We start from the raw sequence: 20,987 nt of genomic DNA on the forward strand, positions 1-20,987 counted from the left end.
TCCTATAAAAATTTAAACACTGGCATATCGCTCACTCCTTTCAAGAACTTCATAAATCAAAAATCGTAAATTTTCAGTTGTGCTGTTTTCAGAATGCCCAGAAAATGTACTATATCCCAGCAAAAGAGGCATATTTTAACTAAATATTTACCCGCTACAGGGTAGAAAGTGTTGTTTTTGCATTTCGAAGAAAAGGTATTGTTTAATTATTTTGTTGAATTTACTAAATTTTTTTCAAATGGAGAAAAAGCCTTCAGGTTTTACCTAATAAGATATGTTGCACAGTAAAAAGTTCAGTAAGTGGCATGATATTTATTTTCAATACATTATATTATATTTTTAAACTTTAAAAACGTTCTCCTGAAAAATCAAGTATTTTGATTTATGACGTTCTTGAAAGGAGTGAGCGATATGGTTACTTTTTTGAGTTTATTAGTGTGGACACGACAAGTTTTGAGGACTACGGATGTTTTCATTAACAGTTTGTATTTTCACCAGTTGATGAAATCATATTTAGTTCTTGAAACTTGTCGCGTTTTCATTAATAACCTGAAATATTGGTATGGTACAAGTGTTTTATTTTTACATTTTTATATCTTCGTTCTGTTCGAGAAAGTTAAAACCAAAGCAATGAATAGCAAAAATAATAGATATTTGTTCAAAATATATTAAGTTGAAATTGTTGGGCTATTACTCAGCACACTTATCAAGTTATTTTAATTTATTTTTCAATACTTATTTATGAATATAAAAAAAGTATGTGAAAATTCGTATATTTCATATTATTTATCTCAATGGGCTACCCGTGAATAGATTTAATTTAAAAGTGGCATTTATCGGCCCAAAGATCCGCACGATTTTAAATTAGTGTAATATTTTATGTCAATTTGCTCACTATCTTAATCAAATACTTGAGTTATTTGTTGAATAAATACTCGAGTTCCTACTTAAGTGTTTGTATAAAAGTGTGGATATAAGTGGTTTTATAAACAATTATTCGACAGCTAATTAAATCTTGAATAATTTGCTTAATAGGATTTTTCAATGATATTTCAACATGAACAAAGTATATAAAATTAAATGTTTTGAAGTCTGGGTATTTACAGGGCTTCAAACCTGTCATAGGCTGGTACAAGTACATAAAAGAAACAGTGACGGAAATATCTTCTACTTCTTCTTACCTTTATCACCACAAAATTGTCCATAGGTCTAGGTCATTTACAGGGCTTACGATCTTTCCAAAAGTTCTTTAAGATATGTATTATGGACATATGGAGCGAATAGATAGAGATAAAATGACCAAGAAAGTATATTTGGGCAAATGTGAACGGGAGAACAGAACGGGACAGATAAAAAAACTTCACTCCCAGATAAATTAAAACCTAAAATCTGATGATGTCAAAAGTCTATGTAATCGGAGGGCATGTTTTAATAAATGTATGGATATGAAGGAAGCTACGAGTGTACGTCAGGACAGATGAGTGTGGCGTTCCATCCTGTTATCCTACCCCTGCAGAGAAACGACATGATGGCAGTAGAAGAATTAATAATTAATTAATCGCTCAATTAAATTAATAATCAAAGTAATTATTTATGTGAGGAAGTTCTTACAATAAATTCAAATATCATTTCAACCTTTTTTTAAAACTATCTAAAACGTCTTTTTTTATAAAAAATATTAATTTGTTTGCTTGTCAAATGCAAACGTAGGTTGACTGCAATAAATAAAGAAGTAGAATAAATTAAAACAATGTGATATGAAGCTTCCTGAAATAGTTTATTATCACAATGTTATTTGTCTCTGGTGGCAAAATGGTGGTAAAATGAGGCAATTTAGAATTTTTACTCACATTTATCAGCGTACCTGCGTGTTGAAAAATTTATAGCATTGTCTCGATGATTTATAAGTCTATAGTTACTTATTCCAAATAAGGATGGCCACACAAATAGTGCTTTTATAGGCAAAAAGTATATATCTTCAGAAAAATATGTTTTTCTTTTAAAGTTTGCGCGCTTATCCATGCGTTGAGTTGTGCATGAAACAAATGCTTGTATTTTGTATCAACCTGAGCATTACATTAGTTATATATAACAGTTGTCTCTAAGTAGACGAAGTATCTATTGTTTTTCATAAGAATATAATGGAAGTCTGAGTATTCCAGAGCTTACGATCTGGCATTTGGCTGGCTTAAGTGATTACTTTACATTTATTGGAATGTTTTTCGCAGATACTTTGTGGCACATTTTATAAACTTTATAATATAATACAAATTTGTTTTTAACCACTTTTACAGCGGTTTATTTTTTCACCAACCGGTTTCGACAAGAACCTTGTCATCATCAGGGTTAAACATGTACTAATTCTAAAACATCAACATATTCATAGTTAGGTTCTTTATTTTACTTTTTACTTTTTTTATTAATTTTTAAGTCAAACACAGATTTTTTGAGTCTATTAAGTTGTATTTTATTGAAAAAATACATAAAAACTAGTATTGTGACAATTGTTTTCCCTAGTTATTATGGTATTTCTAAACGAATGGGAAGATTAAATGGACTGACGGTCCTTTATGTAGCTATACAATTCATAAATTCTAAACGCTTGCATGATGCGTTATTGATGAACTAATAATTTTTAATACAATTATACATATCTACATATGTAAATAAATTTTTCAAAATAATATTACCAACAATTGCATTTAGATCCAAAACATTAATTCTATCACAAATTGCCATGTCAATAGATTCTTCCTTTCCCAGAAAAATAAATATAAACGTTCGTACCTACATCCCCCATTAACTATTGTTGACTCCCATAAATTATTACTGAACATGTTAAAACTATCACTTAAGTACCTAGAATTGTAAAGTTACATAAGGACCGTCAGTCCATTTAATCTTCACATTCGTTTGAAAATGTCATAACTAGGCGAAATAATTGCCTCAATACTAATTTTAATGCGTTTTTTTTTTAACTTAGTGGACTCAAAAAATCTGTGTTTGATTTAAAATTAATACATAAATAAAAAGAGTTCTATAAATTAACAACGCTAAATATATAAATAATGAATTTTTTGTGTTTCAGTCTTGTTTATTTTTTTACTATTGTCGTAAATATGTTTTTAAAATATTTATTTATAATTTTTACTTTATTTTCACTTTCCGCTTTTGTTTTATATACGTATCTTATTTATTTCCTTTTAAAATTTTGTTATTTTTGCATATACGTTGTTAAATTGTGTCGGGTTGTGGTCCCGTGGTTAGTGTCGCGCACTCTTAAGTCAGAGATTCTCGGTTCGAACCCACTCTACCACAATTTAATACATATTTCTAATAATGAGCCGCTTAGGCTGACAGAATGTTCCTATAATGGAAATTACTCGTCGATAATATTATTTATGTTTGCCTTATGTATTTAATATGTTTTTTTTATATAAAAATAATAAATAATCTTTAAAGAATGTATTGTGAGATGATAGGTTAGATTTTTAAAAAAGTGACTTACCAAAAATATGAGAAAAGCGAGACACGTTCCAGTCAGGTATTTCCTGAAAAATATTCCCGGACCCCTGTCTGCCATTTTTATTCTCGCTCGTCTCATGATGTAGCCAGGGTTGTCTTGACCCTGAAAATAATGAAAAATAAAAAATAAATTAAACAAGGTCTTAAAACAAATATTAAATAATAATAATAATAAAACCCTTATCTGCACCCCAATGGTGCATAGGGCACTGCTTCATATAAACGCAGTGTCATCTCGATCGTTTACACACAAAGGAAAGGTGATCAGCCCTCCGTTTAAGGTACGAGTCCAGGGTAATATTGAATAAATATTAGAGTGAAAAATCACTAATATTTATTTGACCCCCCCCCCCTGGGAATCAAACCCGGGACCTCCAGAACGGTAGCCGAGCGTGCTGACCATTACACTACGGAGGCGGACAAAAAATAAATATTACATGTGATTTTTCACTCTCATATTTATATGATATAACTAAAAAAAATAGTGTAATGCAGGTTTATAGCCGTTTTTTATGTATTTAAAGATCAAGATTGTTAAAGTTGATGTGAACGATACTTTTTAGAAGGGTAATCATTTTTTCATGTATGTCATGTTTTTATTTAAAATTATTAAAGAAAATACAAATTTTTGTTTACCACTTGAGTTTATTGATGACGACTAGTTTCGGAAGCTAAGCTTCCATAATTCCGGTCAAAATGTTAACATTTAGACCTGAAGATGGAAGCTTAGCTTCCGAAAGTAGTTGTCATAAATACACTGAAGTGGTAAAAAAACAAGTGTTTTCTTAATAATTTCAACATGTCTTACCACAAAGTAAATGCCGAAACATTACATATTTTTGTTTTTCACACTGTTTAAAATAAAATAATCTTTATGGCGCACTTTTTGTGATTTATTAAAAAATTACTCGAAAAAATTAAGTAAATTTTGTTATTCTTATAGAACGGTTAAACAAAATTACAAGCATGAAATTGGAAGTAGGAGCAGAGAAAAGGCAAAAAAACATGGCCTTATTAAATATTTCAAAAACTTGAAAGTGGTTTTCAAAGGAAGAGTTATGTGGAGTTATTTTCTCTCCGCCTATCCTTCAAGGATTTTACTAGTGATTTATTCGTGATTTTACACTGTAATATTTATTAAATATTACCCTGGATTGGTTCCTGAAGCGCAAGAGTGATCACCTTGCCTTCGTATAAGTAATGATCAAGATAACACTGCGTCAAATCGATGCAGTGCCCTATGCACCATTGGGTGCTGATAAGGGTTATAAAAATAAAAATAAATATCCTTCAAGGAAGCGGCGTGATGGTAAATTAGTAAGTCAGTTTTTTTCTTCTTCTTCTTCTTACCCTTATTCGCACTGAGTGCCGGATAGGGTACATAAGCAGTGTTATCTTAATTCTCTAATACACTAAAGAAAGATGATCAGTCCTGCTATTCAGATACCAGTCCAGGGTAATACAAAATAATTATTATGGTGAAAAATCAATTATATTTATTTTAACCCTCCTAAGAATTGAACCCGGTGCCTTCAATGTAGTAACGCGTTGACAACTACACTAAAGGAACGGACCATCGTGACCAAAAGACCATGGGATTGATTTCATATTTATTAAAAAAAACGTGTATTCATATTATTACTATTTTTAAAATGCTTTTATAAAGAAATTTTATTTATTTAAAAAATATATACCTATGTATTTTTTAATATAATTATTTTTTATATAAGGATGACCCGCAAAACCTCTATTAGAGGCCTGTTGAAACCTCTAATCTAGCAAAAATGATTTTAAAATCACCAAAATGTTGGATAGAAAGCCAAAAGAATTATCTTTGTTTTGGGAGGTATGTGATCATGATGGAGGTCTTTGCAGGTGATATTCTGCATTTCTTTTGTACAACTACGTAAAATACGTAAGCATACAATAAAATAGACATTAATATGCTTTACATTTTTTCTTTCCTATGTCTAATATAAAATCAAATAAAAACATAATAATTCCGTTGAGGTACTAATTTGCATAAGGTTTTATTGTTTCAAATTATCAATTCTAGCCATTTATATCTTAAGACCTCAAACTAGTAGTCTGCAAAGTCTTATTCAACTAAATTTTTACAAATGAAAATACGTATTAAAACTGTCTATTAAATTTCTTACACTTTAATCCAATACAGCCAATTATGCTCGCTTACTTTAGAGAATTTTCTGCTTTTACCTAATGGTTACCCATTTTATACAGCCTTCTTGTGTTAGTCAACATTCTTCTCACTGCTATGCGCCGCGTCATTCATTTCTAAAAGGTTTTCTCATGCTTCTTATAAAGGTTAACGTGCGTTTACCGCGAATTTAGAAAATTTAACGCTCGAGTTCCATAGCAATCTTTCATGCTGAAATTTTAAAATATAAATAAAACAACCTCACAAAGATTAAAGGAAACACGTCAATGTACGTTTTCTAAAAGAAAAATGTGTATATCACAATTATTTAATGTAATTAACAATAGTGGTTTGACTTTGTGAGGAATGAAGAGATAAGGAGTAGGATGCAGCAAATCTTGGTCACAACTGTCGTCAAGAAAAGCCGATTCAGTTGGCTTGGCCATGTACTCCGCATGCCTATTGAGACCCTTAATCAAGATTGCCTCTTTTATAAGGCATCAGGCTCGCGCCGCCCAGGACGACCACTTCTGACAATTCCTCGGCAGTTCTCGTCAGAACTTCGGGACGCGGGTCTGACTTGAGAGGACGCAAGGGGCACCCGACAGAAAAGCCTGGAGACAGTTTGTTGACTCTATATGCTCCACCTAGGGAGCGGATATGGTTTAATATATAATAATCAACAATATAGTTTCAATTGTAGTATGTTATAACGCATGTAAATGCTTTTTAAAATATTTATTAGGTGCCTGAGAAAATCTCTTTTTGCCTATTATGTACAAAGATTTACATATAACATATTTAGTTTGTATTTCGTAAAAAGAATACTGATTGTATGTATAAGTCAATAAATTACTTAGGTTGATTCCTAAAAACAATACAATAGATTTAATGTATTCAATATCTTTACGATATTTTTTTTTTTTTTTTTTTTTATATTATTTTTTGACATCTCATCAAAGATGAAGAAGAATATGGAAGTCTGGGCATTTACGGGGCTTACGACCGTCATAGGCTGGTTTAAGTGATCACTTTACACACGTGTAACATTCACCAATTCTACCCATTATTGACAACCACACTACTCAAATTCTTGGAAGTTCTATATATATGAACCAATTTAGAAACTTTGTTCTTGAATCACTAGAACTTCACTAGAGACATCTATTGGTGAGATGTAAAGAAGCTTTTTTTTTATTAAGCAGAAACTCTTATATTAGTATGTGAGATCCAAATCCTGGATTATAATCACACACATGAGAAACGCCAGAAAATACCATTTTCATTTTTATTATTTTTATTACGCCAGAAAATACCATTTTCATTTTTATTATCTTTACGATACGCGTCTTTTTTCCGCACCATTGCGCTAACCCTGTGGCAAAAATATTTAATGCGAGACAGAGAGAGGGAACGCGCTAATGAAAAAGTACATCAGTTCCGTCTTAAAAGCACCTATTATGGCGAAAAAAAATGTGTTTACATAATTCTGTACAAAAAATATGATTTTTTCTACAGAATTTACTCAAAAAATAACTCGAGAGTAGGGTGGTTAACTCGCAAAATTTGTATCAATTTTTGTATTTCATTATTTAGGTTTTATAATTCTTGAAATGCTGGTAAATTTTGACATGATGTGCTTCTGATTCACTATATAGTCACTAAACAAACTTCTGTATCAACGCCAGTTAATATTTAAAAAAATAAAAACTGGTTCTTATTTAATTATATTAACTTTTAAACAAATATTTTTTATTGCAATCGTAAATTCACATTGGTTTATAATATACTGTTAAATTTGGTTGTAATATAAAATTGAATTTCTTACAAATCAAAGATGTATGAATTTTATGGCGAGTTTATTACGAAAATATCGTATGATTTGATAGCATGTAACATTTCACACACATGTTCCATTCACTCATTCATTCATGCATTGTATGAGGTGTCGGAAAGCGATAAGATAAACATCGAATTTGCTAAATCCGTACATTAAATCGTAATAAATAACTGGTTTATTGTTGTTTAATGTCTAATGTTTGTAGAGGAGTAGGTACAAATATACAGTTTCAAATGGCCCATTCAGGAAAATTATTATTAGTATCCAAAGCCATTAACGACACGCACTAAGAGATAAAGGCATAAGTCAATGTTCGCTTATGTAAATATTGCGATAAAATAGAGCTGAAGAATTTTTAAGGAAGCCATCAATATTTTTCCAATAATCGATGAGAAAATGAAACACTTCTATATACTTAGTGATTCAATACATTAAAAAGTGTGTAATTTTCTCATCAAGGTATTATTGATTAAATATCAGAATGAAAAAACACTTTTTTTACCCCCCTGGAAAACAAACCCAAACCCCCAGCATAGTAGTCAAATTAGTAGTCACGGTTGTGCTAATTATTACATTTTTTTTATCTTTGGATCACTTATATTTATACTTCTTAATTAACAATTTATCTTTCACCATTTCCATCTCTTTTGTCATAACAATATATTGACTTCTCCGGAAATCAAATTAGTTGAACTTGATAACCATTAAGCTGAGGAAGTCGACGAAAAAGTACTGAAGAAAAAAATTATAATTTAAAAAAAGTATAAATCGTACTCTTTAAAGTTCTTTGCTCACTCTGTGCGGAAGACCTGCTGAAACGCAGTGAGATAAAAATAATAACATTTTATGTGTCCGGCCCGAAGTACCGTTCCTGATTCGGAACACACCTTCCATTTCGTTCATCGGCCACGTGGGGATTTTAACGGCCGTGAGTTATTTTGTCGTCGGATATTTATTCAACACATATTTCACATGATAAATATTGGGGAACGGCACGTAAAAGGTTAATAACTATTTTTCGTGTTTGTTTTTTGCTATTTATTTTCTAACGGCAATTTAATTTACGGATTACTTTGAAATTTTAACACGGTAAAATATTAATGTTTAAAATCTTTAAAAAAGACAAAATATTTATTTTATTGGATGAGTACCTTAAATAGTATTATCATATAACAGAAACTCATAAACTAACCGTCTCCTGTAGGGGTAGACAGAAAGAATAGAAAGCCACACCAGTCTTGAAAACAATCTTCGCCTCTTCCTCTTTTCAACATATCTTCTCCTCATACATACACATCGATTATTCTGACTCCTGCCCTGACTACTTTGAATTATTTTTAATTCTTAATGTTTAAGTTTTTTCGGTCTTTCACTGCTCCTATTCGCAACTACATTCACTTCATAAATTTTAAATCTCCTTAAGGCGAGATTCTTCCTCCTTATTCGATAGCCCACATCTTTACCTAGGTAATATTTCAGGTATTTTGTGTATTAAAAGCATTGTTAGCTCTTGTTACATTATGTTGTTACCATTATTGTTTAAAGTGGTATTACACAAAGTGAAAGATAAGGAGAGTGTTAATATTTAAGGTGATAGAATTTTTTCTCGAAACACCGTTCTTTAGATATATATTGGAATTAGGAAAAAAACAATTTAAAACTCCTTCCCTTTCAATCAATCTTTCCTTTCCAGAACCATAAATTTATTTTAAATAAAAACTTCTTTTATCAATACAAAAACACTGTTTCAAGCAAAAAATGCAGTTACGTTAAATGTTTTTTTAGATGGGAATTGCATTTATTATTTACCTTGCTTATTATGTACAAGGTTTACAGATCATTTAATGGATTTTTATTTCTTCTAGCTAATTAAATATGTTTTTATTTGAATCTGTGTTGGGAACAGGAGGTATAATCTAGTGTGGACCAAACAGGAACTCCTCAGCATTTGCTCATTGCTGGGAGGAAACTACGTAAAACTCCTCAGGAGAAGGCGGACTGTTGACTGTCATCAACAGACCTTTCGTTCCACTAGAAAAAGGTTCGGCATTTTGTGTCGTGCTTTGGTTTATGTTACCAACGTCTTTCACTATCTTTTTATTTAAAAAAAAAACGGTAAATGGTACCTGAGTTTAAAATAAATTAAGTTGTGGGCAATTTACTATCCCGCCTTAAGAATCGATGTACTTGTTCTAGTAACCCACTGCAAATGCATATGATTTCATTTGCAAAACAATAAATAAATTGCATAGCTGCTTGTCTTACGGGTGGCGGGAATCGAACCCATGGTCTCACGATTATAAATAAATTACATTGGCTATGCATTCAGTAGTGTAAAATCGTTCCCTGTGTTCACTGTTTAGTCTTCCCAGCATTCGATGTCAAAGATCACGAGAAATTTCTCATGGTGGTACCACCTTCAGTATCCATCTCACCATAAAAAGTATCAGTCATATTTTTGACCCGGTAACGAAATACATAATTTATTACTGATAGCTTTTTTACAGCCATTTAATAATGATTCATCAGCAAAAAATACGGATGTTCTACATGAATTAATATTATTTACATTTCAACATACAAAAGGAAGAATATGTAAACTTTATAAAATAAAACAACTTTGTTTTAACCACTTTTTATTGGTACACTTTTTCCAACCGGTTTCGACAAGAACCTTGTCATCATCAGGGTTTATGTACTAATTCTAAAACATTGAATACTCATAGTAAGGTTATAGTTAATTACCCTTCCCTTACGATGCCAAAACTTCCACGCACTCCGTACACCATATGAAAAAGTGATTTTAAAAAATGTTATTGAAAAGTACAGGAATTTTAAAACCTTACTATGAGTATTTCAATGTTTTAGAATTAGTACGTAAGCCCTGATGATGACAAGTTTCTTGTCGAAACCAGTTGGAAAAAATGTACCAATAAAAAGTGGTTAAAACAAAGTTGTTTTTATTAAAAAGGAGCTTTATCTACAGATAAAAGTTGCAATTGGAGCATCTCATAAATAGACAATTTTTGTGAATACGGGCTATAGTAATATTTTACATTGATTGCAATCGCTTGATTTAATAAATCCCGACTTTAATTGGATCGCGATGTTTATGAACATAGACTACCAACGGTAACTGTTTCCAATATCGTATTACATTCAGAAAATTAAGTTGTAAAACTTAGATTTTAATGTAAAAATAAAACAACATTTTAAGTGTGTCCAATTACTTGTTCACAAAATCTGGATTATTTCCAATTGCAGGAGTTATTTTCACAAATATTATGAAAATAACTCCTGTTATTGGAGATAATCCAGATTTTGTGAACAAGTATTTAGACACACTAAATTTTCTAAATGAATTATCTGGTCAAATTATAAGCCTAAATAATATAAATGAAAATGATATTTTCTGGCGTTTCTCGTGTGTGTGATTACAATCCAGAATTCGGACCTCACATACAAATAAAAGAGTTTCTGCTGAATAAAAAGCTTCTTTTAATCTCACCAGTATATATGACTCTAGTGAAGTTCTAGTGATTCAAGAAAAATGTTTCAAAATTGGTTCATATATATAGAACTTCCAAGAATTTGAGTATTGTGGTTGTCAATAATGGGTAGAGTTGGTGAATGTTACACGTGTGTAAAGTGATCACTGAAACCAGCCTATGACGGTCATCAGCCCCGTAAATACTCAGACTTCTATATTCTTCTTCATCTTTGATGAGATGTCAAAAAATAATATTAAAATAAAACACTTAAGTATACAGCTTAAGGTGGAGACTGACCAGAGCATTTTGTCGTAACGTAACACTTTACGATGTGAGCATTCAAGCACTCAGAAATGCTCCGGTCAGTCTCCACCTTAAGACAATTTATTAATCAATATACTACTAATTTCAAGATCTACAGATGATCTCTCAAACAGATGAAAATATAAAAATGTTTTATTTATTCAACTGTTGAATGACAGGTTGTTCCAAGGTAGGCACCGTGGCGTAGCTCGAAAGACTCTCGACTGTGAATCTGGGGTCACGGATTCGATTCGTGGTCATTGGAAATATTTATTTTTGTTGGTGTGGGTGTTTTTGATGTATTTTTCATATCTTTCTTCCCTATTCCTACTTTCCTTTGGACTTTGAAGTTTATTCCTTAAAAATACCATTGTTTTATAGGAAAGTAATGTTTAAATCTTGGCATTCCCAGAACATGAACATGACATTGGCTAAATTAAATTATCACTTTGTTTTTTATTTATTGTTTCGGCATTAACTTTGTGGTAAGACATGTTACAATGATTAAAGAAAACACTTGTTTTTTACCACTTGAGTTTTATTATAGACTACATGTTTCAGAAGTTAAACTTCCATCATTCAGGTCTGTATAATAACTAAAATATAAAATTGTTCTATAAATAAGGAATCCTTATTTATAGAACAATTTTATATTTTATATTTTAGTTATTATACAGACCTGAATGATGGAAGTTTAACTTCTGAAACATGTAGTCTATAATAAAACTCAAGTGGTAAAAAACAAGTGTTTTCTTTAATCATTATCACTTTGTTCACTGTGGAATATTCACCATGAGAATCCATAATGATATGTCAAAGTGTAAAAATACCTAACTCATTAGTGAAGGAACTCAGATTTGTGAACAAGAATTTGGAGTCACCCAAAATGTTGTGAATAAAAAAATGCGTCAAATTATAAGCGTTATAAAAATTGATAATCATGTTTGTAATCACCCGTTGATGAAAAAATCTCCAGTTTTCGAAACTTGTCGTATGTAATGAAAAAAACACAATAAGTGGTTTTATATTCTACAAGTAAGAGACCGAGTAAGAAATACCGACATCCGGAGCATGTGTAAGACAGAGGATATCGTGAGGTGACAACAACGAAGGCGATACTGGAATGAACATATAAACAGAATGTCAGAAGACAGACTTTCACGCGTATGCGACATGCGGAGGCACAAACAGATCCCTAGGATCTACAAAAAGAAGATGAAGAAGAAGATACTATACAAGTGCTTAGTTTTAAAAATAATATTGATCGTTGATAGGCCCCATGCCTCGAAAAAGCATTATATAAATCACCTCGAATGTTATCTTTTTTGTGGTTGCTCGAAAAGCTTTTATAATTGTTCAGATAATAATTATCGTCCATTTTTGAAGCCTAGTTTTGGTCGCATGCACATTTTCACGATCGTGTAATTGGATTAAGTTTCGATAGCGGGCGTATTTGAGCTACGTACTACGCGGTCTAGATAAATAAATAATCAACGTCGGTAGAGTAGAGAAGGAAGAATTCCTAGAAAAACTGTGTAATAATATTTCATATCAGATCCATGCCGCAAAAGAAATTTCTTTTGGTAGGTGCTTCTTGTAAATACGTATATTTCATGGATTTTCCCGCCTCCGTGGCGTAGCGGTTATCTTATCTGACTACCATGCACGACGTCCCAGATTCGATTCTATGGCGGATCGATAATAAATTAATGATCAATATTTGGTGCTTAAATCATTTGAACCTTACCCATACTAAAACACCAACGAACTAACTGACTAACCATCACACCGCTTCCCTTAATAATAATAAAACTTAAAAGTGGTCTTAAACAAGTGTTTTATATTTATTTTTAAACTACGAGTATCGTGTGTTTTAATTCATGAATAATGATTGGGAGACACCAAAAATGTTGTGTATTGAAAATGATTTATTTCAATCCATGATAAAGTTTAATCTTATTCTAATAAAAATCGTCTTACTGATAGTGTTGACTGATAATTGTGCACATACAAGTAAAATAAGAGAAAATATGACGTTAATCATCAGGTATTGGACGACAATTGTTATTTTTTTATGGAATACAGTAATTCCACAAAGATAAGAATAAAACGATGACTGAAGTATATTTTTTCTGTTTTATTTAGATAACTGTTTAAAATCAACATCTACAAAATAAACACTACCTTATCAAGAAAAAGTGTCCTATGTACATTTACATAGGTATGCGTATTTATTTTGGCGCGCGTTAAAAAAACGAATAAACAACTTTGTGATGACACTGCGTATAATCTGATAATCACGACTCGCAGTCCAATAATCATTGAACTATAAAGTATAATATCGCATTGTTACAAGATAAGATCGGCAGAGAACTATAATAACTAGTGAACAGTTATATAATGACGGAGCACTCAAAATCACGATTTAATGGCTAAGAAAGTATAATAATTAAATAAATTTGTACCAAATTTATTATTACAGACATCGAGATATAGTAAGTACTCGTATATTTATTTGACCTCTATCGTCATCTAAATAGTACATAGGGCATCGCAATAAATTAACTATTAACTATACTGATTATTTTGCCATCATAAAAGTAATAATTATACGAATGTAAGGTAATCAGGCCTACATTTTAAATTTTTGATCTAGAAGCATAATGTATATAAAAGAATTTAAATTATGTGTTATATATGAAGGAGTGTAAGATGAAAAATATTGATTAAATATTGATTAAATATAGGAAAAAAGAACGGGGGAGAGTTGATTGGTAAGAAAGTAAGAATATATGAAATATCTAAAGCACTTGGGGTTGCACATACGTATTTGTACAAGCTTCGTAAGTTAGATATTTGCTGATATGTAAATGTCCCTTCAGGGAACTTCTTATTCTTAACTTTTTTGGTACGATAATATAACATCTCTCTTTATCATTCATTGTTCATTTTGTGTAATTCCACTTAAAAACACTACTTCATGACTACCAGTTTTGGAATAATTATTCCATCATCAGGTCAAATGTAGACTATTGATCTAAGAGAGTGAACGATTAATGATAAGGATCGTGTTAAAAAAAAAACAATATTTTTACTGTATCATATCGCCTTTTCAAAGCGCCTCTTAGTACGTAAAATAATTTGAGAAGAATCTTACAAACATTTTATAAAGATTTCTGATCAAATATAAAAATAAAACGTACTGAACTCAACCATAGATATTGCCTAGAACTCGCATGGGAAAGAAGATATCAATTGAAGGATAAATACAACACCCAAAATTTTAATAATTTGGTTCTAATCATGGGTAGAATGGAGAAGGTTACACGTGTACAAAGTGATCATTTAAACCAGCATACGACTGGTGGTAACTCCTGTAAATACCCAGACTGCTTTATTCCACTCCATCTATATAAGGAAGTCAATATAATTCAAATAAATTTATTTTCATCCATAAATAGCGCCGTTTTAATCATAAACTAATTAATTAATCGAAGCAATATATGAGTAAATAATTAAATAATCACGTCGTTTAATTTTTTTATTAATTAATCAATCGAACTTCTTTAAGCAGTGGAAATGTGTTGAAAATTGATTTCTCACGCCTAGCGGAAATGGAAATATACCAGTATTTTAATCACATTAGATTCTCACATTTCAAAAGACACCTAACTTGTCACATATTTCTCAAAACACTAAGTAGGCATATTAAAACCTTTGACACTCCTTAGTTCCTTAATAATTATTTTTACACAGGTAGCACTCAGTGATTTATATAATTATATATAAACATATAAGCCTCACATTAGTTTCGTATAACAATATCGTAGCGTGATGAGATTTAAGATTTTTAACCAAAGATTATTTAAATTTGTACCTTTATCGATTTTTTAGAAATTGTTTTCGTTTTCGAAGCTTGATAAATAAAAATAAAGATAGTCAGTGCTTCATTTTAAATCCAACAGAACTTACACTTGATTACTATTTTCAAAGTCGGTTAAAGCAAGTTATCAGGTTGTAATAAATTTATTAGATTATGAAGTGCAAATGTAAACTATACTTGAAGGAACTTGTTTCAGAAATGATAAACATCCTACAAATGAGCATTTCTAAGCTTTCTCTAGGTGTGAGAAAGTTGCACTCAGTAATTACTAAGGAAAGCATATAGATAATGAAACGGAATGTGACCAATCAACCCCCCCGTTATTCGGTCTGTATTTATAAGATTTACGAGCTATTTGCTGAAAGCTTTCGAAAATTGTACCATGTAAGTGTTTCACGCCATTCTCAACTTCTATACGAATGCATCGATGAGTCACTTGAATAAGGAAAAAAATCATCACTTTTAGACCATGTATGCCAGATTTGAATAAAGGCAATCGAGATATATTATTTCTGAAAAAACAAATATAATTAAAAATTTACAATAAGACAATTTGTTTTTCGCAAGAATAATAGTTTTCATGTTACCTATTTAAACCTATAACTTATTAAGCATAATTTTATTCACTTATTTTACAAAACGATTATAATAACGATATATTGTACATACCGTTATGAAATAAGTGCCTAAGGAAAATAACTGACTAAAGTTTACACTATGCTTATGGTTTAAAAAATAATCCGAAATTGATTCGGCAGTCGCTTTGTGGATTTATCCATTTTTAATTTTAGCAGGAAAATACGACTATTTCTTGAAATCTAATTTGACACGTATTTCGATGCATTCCGCATCATTTCGGTGTTTGAAAATGATGCAAAATGAATCGAAACAGGTGCCACGTTAGATTTTAAGAAACAGTAGTAACCAACTAAAATTAAATTAAAACAAATCATTTCTTTCATTCACTGATTCGGCAGTCACTTTGTGGTTTCATCTAACCATTTACATATATGTTTTACTTGTCAAATACCATCGTATTGAATCCATGCTTGAAAATGATGTGGAATGCATCAAAACACGTGTTACAACACTGTAAAATTTCAATAAAAATAAAATCACAATTACATTTGCTGAAATCCCAAGAAATTGTTAATATTATAAATTGATTAATGTGATTCGTTTTGTACTACTATTACTTTAATCACGCTGGTTCCCCGCAGGGGTAGGCAAGGGTTGTACATGTATATTTAAACAAATATCATTATTATTATGATTTTTTTTTAAAAAAAGATAGCTGTGCGGTAATCGTCCAAACTTACAAAATACGGGATTACAATTCAACTCCCACGGCAAATCAATAGCCAATTCATCATTTTGAATATACTGTTATTTAAGGCACAACAACGTTTAAAGAAAATTAAAATCTCACATTACGTTCCGTTAGGTAATAATTACTTAAGTGGAGGGAATCGGATAATACATTGAAAAGATTTTTTTATGACCGTGAACAAATTGATTGTAAATTACAACTGTTAATTAAGGCATACATTATTACACACCTATACTGGTAATGCTAGCACACATACAGTTTAGGTTTGTCTATGAATATCTACGCTCATCTATGATTCACGTACTAGATTTATTTGAGATAATGTGGTGTTAATGCATCTGACAGATCTGCAATACTAGAAAATGCAGAGAATCGCCTGTAGAGACCTCTGTAAATATGTCTAGCAATCAGGGCTGTGGAGTCGGATTCGGAGTTGGAGTCGGAGTCGCGGTGTTTTAGCTGGAGTCGGAGTCGGAGTAGGAGTCGTAAAAAATGAGCAACTCCGACTACTTTTTCGTTCGAATTTAAAATACTTTTTTTATCATTAAAATTAATGTGTTTTTTGCACAAATATTAGTCTTGCAGGCGCAAGTCGCGTTGATATGTTGAATCACCGAGATCCATTTCATGCATAAAGTCAACGAAAATGTTATAACAAAAAAATGGCCATATGCAAAGGTAGGAAACAATCTGATAAAATTGAGCTTTTTTGAGTCGGAGTCGTGGAGTCGTAGAGTCGGAGTCGTGTTTTTTTCTACCAAGTCCACAGCCCTGCTAGCAATACCTCCTACCATTCCTTGGCTTCCTGACCTCCGTTATTTATTTTTAGTTAGTTGTTTTTACGTTATTGTTATTAAACTTAAAATACCTAGTTTTTCCTTTGTAACTATATTAATCATTGTATTTTATAAATACAATGATAAAAAAAATATCAATTTAATATTCGCAAAAGGCTACTTTTGAGTTTATCAACGTAAAAACGACTACTTTTGAGAAGTATAGATGTTCTTGAAACATAACTTTCTTACTTTTGTAACTATGTGTAATAGAATAATTAAAATTAAATATAAGTACACAAGTTTTTAATGAATAAGAATTAATCGTAATGTAAAAATAGTTAAGCATCAGATGCACTTTGTATATAACGGCTGTTACAATCAGCGTTTAATTTTACCCTCAAGGCACATTATATGAGAGTGTAAAGCAATATTAATTTTATTTACAACATTTTTAATGTGTCCAAAACTTGTTCACAAATTCTAGATTATCTCCAATTACAGTTATTTTCATATTGTCCCCGTAAATGCCCAGACTTTCATATTCAACATCATCTTTGATGAGATGTCAAAAAAATAATATTAATTTTATTGTTTAATTTTATGGAATATCCGGAATTATTCAAAATAGCCCGTCACTTGACGAGTGAAAAAATACGAAAACTAATGTTGTCCATGATAAAAGTATCTACAACATGAAAACGAGGAAGGTTGACCGTAATAGTTTACATAGACGATATGTAAGGACGTATCCAGGAAGAAGAAGATTATATATGTGTGTGTGCGTGTGTATAAATATATAAATCAAAGAAAGAAGGTGGAAAATCAACCATTATTGTTCTTAAATAGCACATATCTAGGCCTCGATCATAGACGCTACATCAACGTAGCGCAGATCAATTTAAATTTACTTAATTCAATAAAATAAAAAAACACCTATTTTTCTGGTAAAAATCATTTCCTTCCAACACAGAAGGACCGGTTTCAAAATACCAAAGTCGTAAGAAATAAAAGTCAAGAAGTAAATTTATCTTCACTACATAGCTAATTCGTTTGCAACAGCAGGCTAGATAAGAGAAAATATAAATTAATTCAAATGTATATACTACAAATTAAAATATTCAAATGGCACCATTCATATAATTTATGTTCAAGTTCAATGAATTTCACACGATCTTCGATGAATCAGAATTCGAAATGAGTCACCTTTGATGGAATACAAATATTCCGTCAAAATATGACCAATTAGTAAAAAAATACATTACTACGGCGTGGGAAATCTGCATATTTGTATTCTTTTTTACTCAGGTTCAGCAAACTAACACCCATTTTACTCCACTCACACATGTATTTATTGTACATTCATGGAGAATTTCTTGTCTGCTGATCAGGTGTCCTACATTCTGTAGTGCCACGCGATAACAACACAGTTCAAAGGAAGCCAAAAGGCGCTCAGTAAAAAAATATAACTTAAATTCTTAGCCAAAAAACACGGAATAAATAAATAAAAAGTACGTTTTTATTTGGTGGTCATAATTTTGCCAGCTCAACATACAATCGTTTGGTACCTGTATTTCAGACGTTGAACTAGATCCAACCGATACGAAATATATATACAGTAAGAGAATAGTGTAAAAAGGGTAGTTTTATTTTATTATTTAAAATTAATGTGTATTGTTGTGTAGATGCTTTTTTACTATGTCAGTGCACTGAATGTTTATTCTCATATTATAATGTAATGACCGTTATTGCTATTCACATTACAAAGCCAAGGTTTCTGACAATGATCTTGACCATAATTGTCGTTTTTAATTATCAAGGTATTTTTTTATAGATTAAATAGAAAATATAATATATTGATAATCTTGAATTGCCTGTAAACATTTGAAATATTTCAAAGTAATACTGCGTCCTGGTTAATATTAAATGTTATTGACATCTCAACAAAAAATAATAAGAATATGGAAGTTTGGGTACTTACAGGACTTACGACCTGTAATAGGCTGTTTAAGTGATCACTTTACATACGCGTAATATTCACTACTGTACCCTAGAGGTGTTCATAGTATATCAGTCACAGGTACAAATACTATGAGACGTCAAGAGATCATTATATCATGATACTTGTATGGAGCTGTAATACGTACTAGCCACTAGCCATTAGTCAAATCTCACAAATCCATTTCAAACGAATATAACCAGCGATAACATTGTCACTCATAAAACATAAAACTAATTTTAGCTTATCAATCATTTGCCGGTCAGTCGTTTTGTATTGTATATTGTAAAGCTATCTCTTTCTTAGTCTATTGGATTATTAGATCCAAATGATAAAAAGAGACGATGTCAGTCATGGCGTGTTAAATATTACTCGGCTCAGGACTCACCGAGTTCGGAAATACGCGGAGATACGAAATATCACAGATATTTCGATATTAAATGATTTAGTGCACAGTACAAGATACGAGGAGCATGAACCAGAGTGATTAGCAGACTAGTATCTGGTAACAGGTAGCGTATCCAAGTATCTTGACATGGTGATATCGGTAATAGCGATATCGCTAAGTAGCAGTCTAAACACACCACTACTCTACCCTTGATATGACAACCACACTACTCATTTTTTTTGAAAATCATACATATCGCTCACTCCTTTCAAGAACGTCATAAATCAAAAAACTTGATTTTACAGGATAACGTTTTTAAAGTTTAAAAATATAATACAATGTATTGAAAATAAATATCAAGCCACTTATTGAAATTTTTTACTGTCCGACAGATCTTTTGAGGTAAAACCTGAAGGTTTTTTCTCCATTTGAAAAATATAAGGTATATTTAAAAAAATAATTAAACAAAACCTTTTCTTCAAAATGCAAAAACAACACTTTCTGCCCTGTAGCGGGTAAATATTAAGTTCAAAAAATGCCTCTTTTGCTGGGATATAGTACATTTTCTGGTCATTCTGAAAACATGCATAACTGAAAATTTACGATTTTTGATTTATGAAGTTCTTGAAAGGAGTGAGAGATATGCCATTGTTTAAATTTTTATAGGAATATTGTAATACTGTATGCTTTAAAGCCCACTTTGTGATGCTTTAAAGTACATTTTCTGGGTATTCCGAAAACATGCACAACTGAAAATTGATGATTTTTTTATTTATGACGTTCTTGAAAGGAGTGAGCGATATGTATATGATCCATCTTATAACGCTCCGTAATTGAGTTCATACCAGCCATCTTTGTTTAGTTTAAGAAAGCTTTCATTTAGAAGAGATTATTTAATTTGTATGCAAGATCCTAACCCGGATTATTTAACATGTTGGGAAACGCCTAAAAACCCGGTTTTTAAAATATTTTTTATGCAGCTTTTACTTTGATCAGTTATTTTATGTGTTAATTTTAAATCGAACACAGATTTTTTGAGTCTACCAAGATGTATCTTATTAACAAAAGCACATAAAAATTAATATTGTGATAATTGTTTCGCCTTGTTATGTCATTATCAAACGAATGTGAAGATCGAATGGATTGACGGTCCTTATGTAGCTATACAATTCTAAGTGACAGTTTTAAAATGAGTAGCAATAATTTATTTTTATTCACAACATTTTAAGTGTGTCCAAATACTCGTTCACAAATCTGGGTCTCTCCACTTAGGAGTTATTTTTTACATTTTTGA

General features: G+C 31.0%; 1 protein-coding gene across 1 annotated transcript in view; it reads right to left on the reverse strand.

The window, feature by feature from the left end:
- LOC148302108 (uncharacterized) overlaps positions 1-20,987 on the reverse strand; it is a 105,258-nt gene that overhangs the window by 40,685 nt on the left and 43,586 nt on the right. Inside the window, exon 3 of the mRNA XM_088272155.1 lies at positions 3,509-3,628. Coding sequence (XP_088128281.1) covers positions 3,509-3,604 — 96 coding nt within the window. The 5' untranslated portion in view covers positions 3,605-3,628. The remainder of the gene's footprint in view (positions 1-3,508; positions 3,629-20,987) is intronic.

The sequence above is a fragment of the Brachycentrus maculatus genome, unplaced genomic scaffold (assembly GCF_059751285.1).
Source record: "Brachycentrus maculatus isolate JH-2025_06_01 unplaced genomic scaffold, ASM5975128v1 h1tg000477l, whole genome shotgun sequence".
NCBI lineage: Eukaryota > Metazoa > Arthropoda > Insecta > Trichoptera > Brachycentridae > Brachycentrus > Brachycentrus maculatus.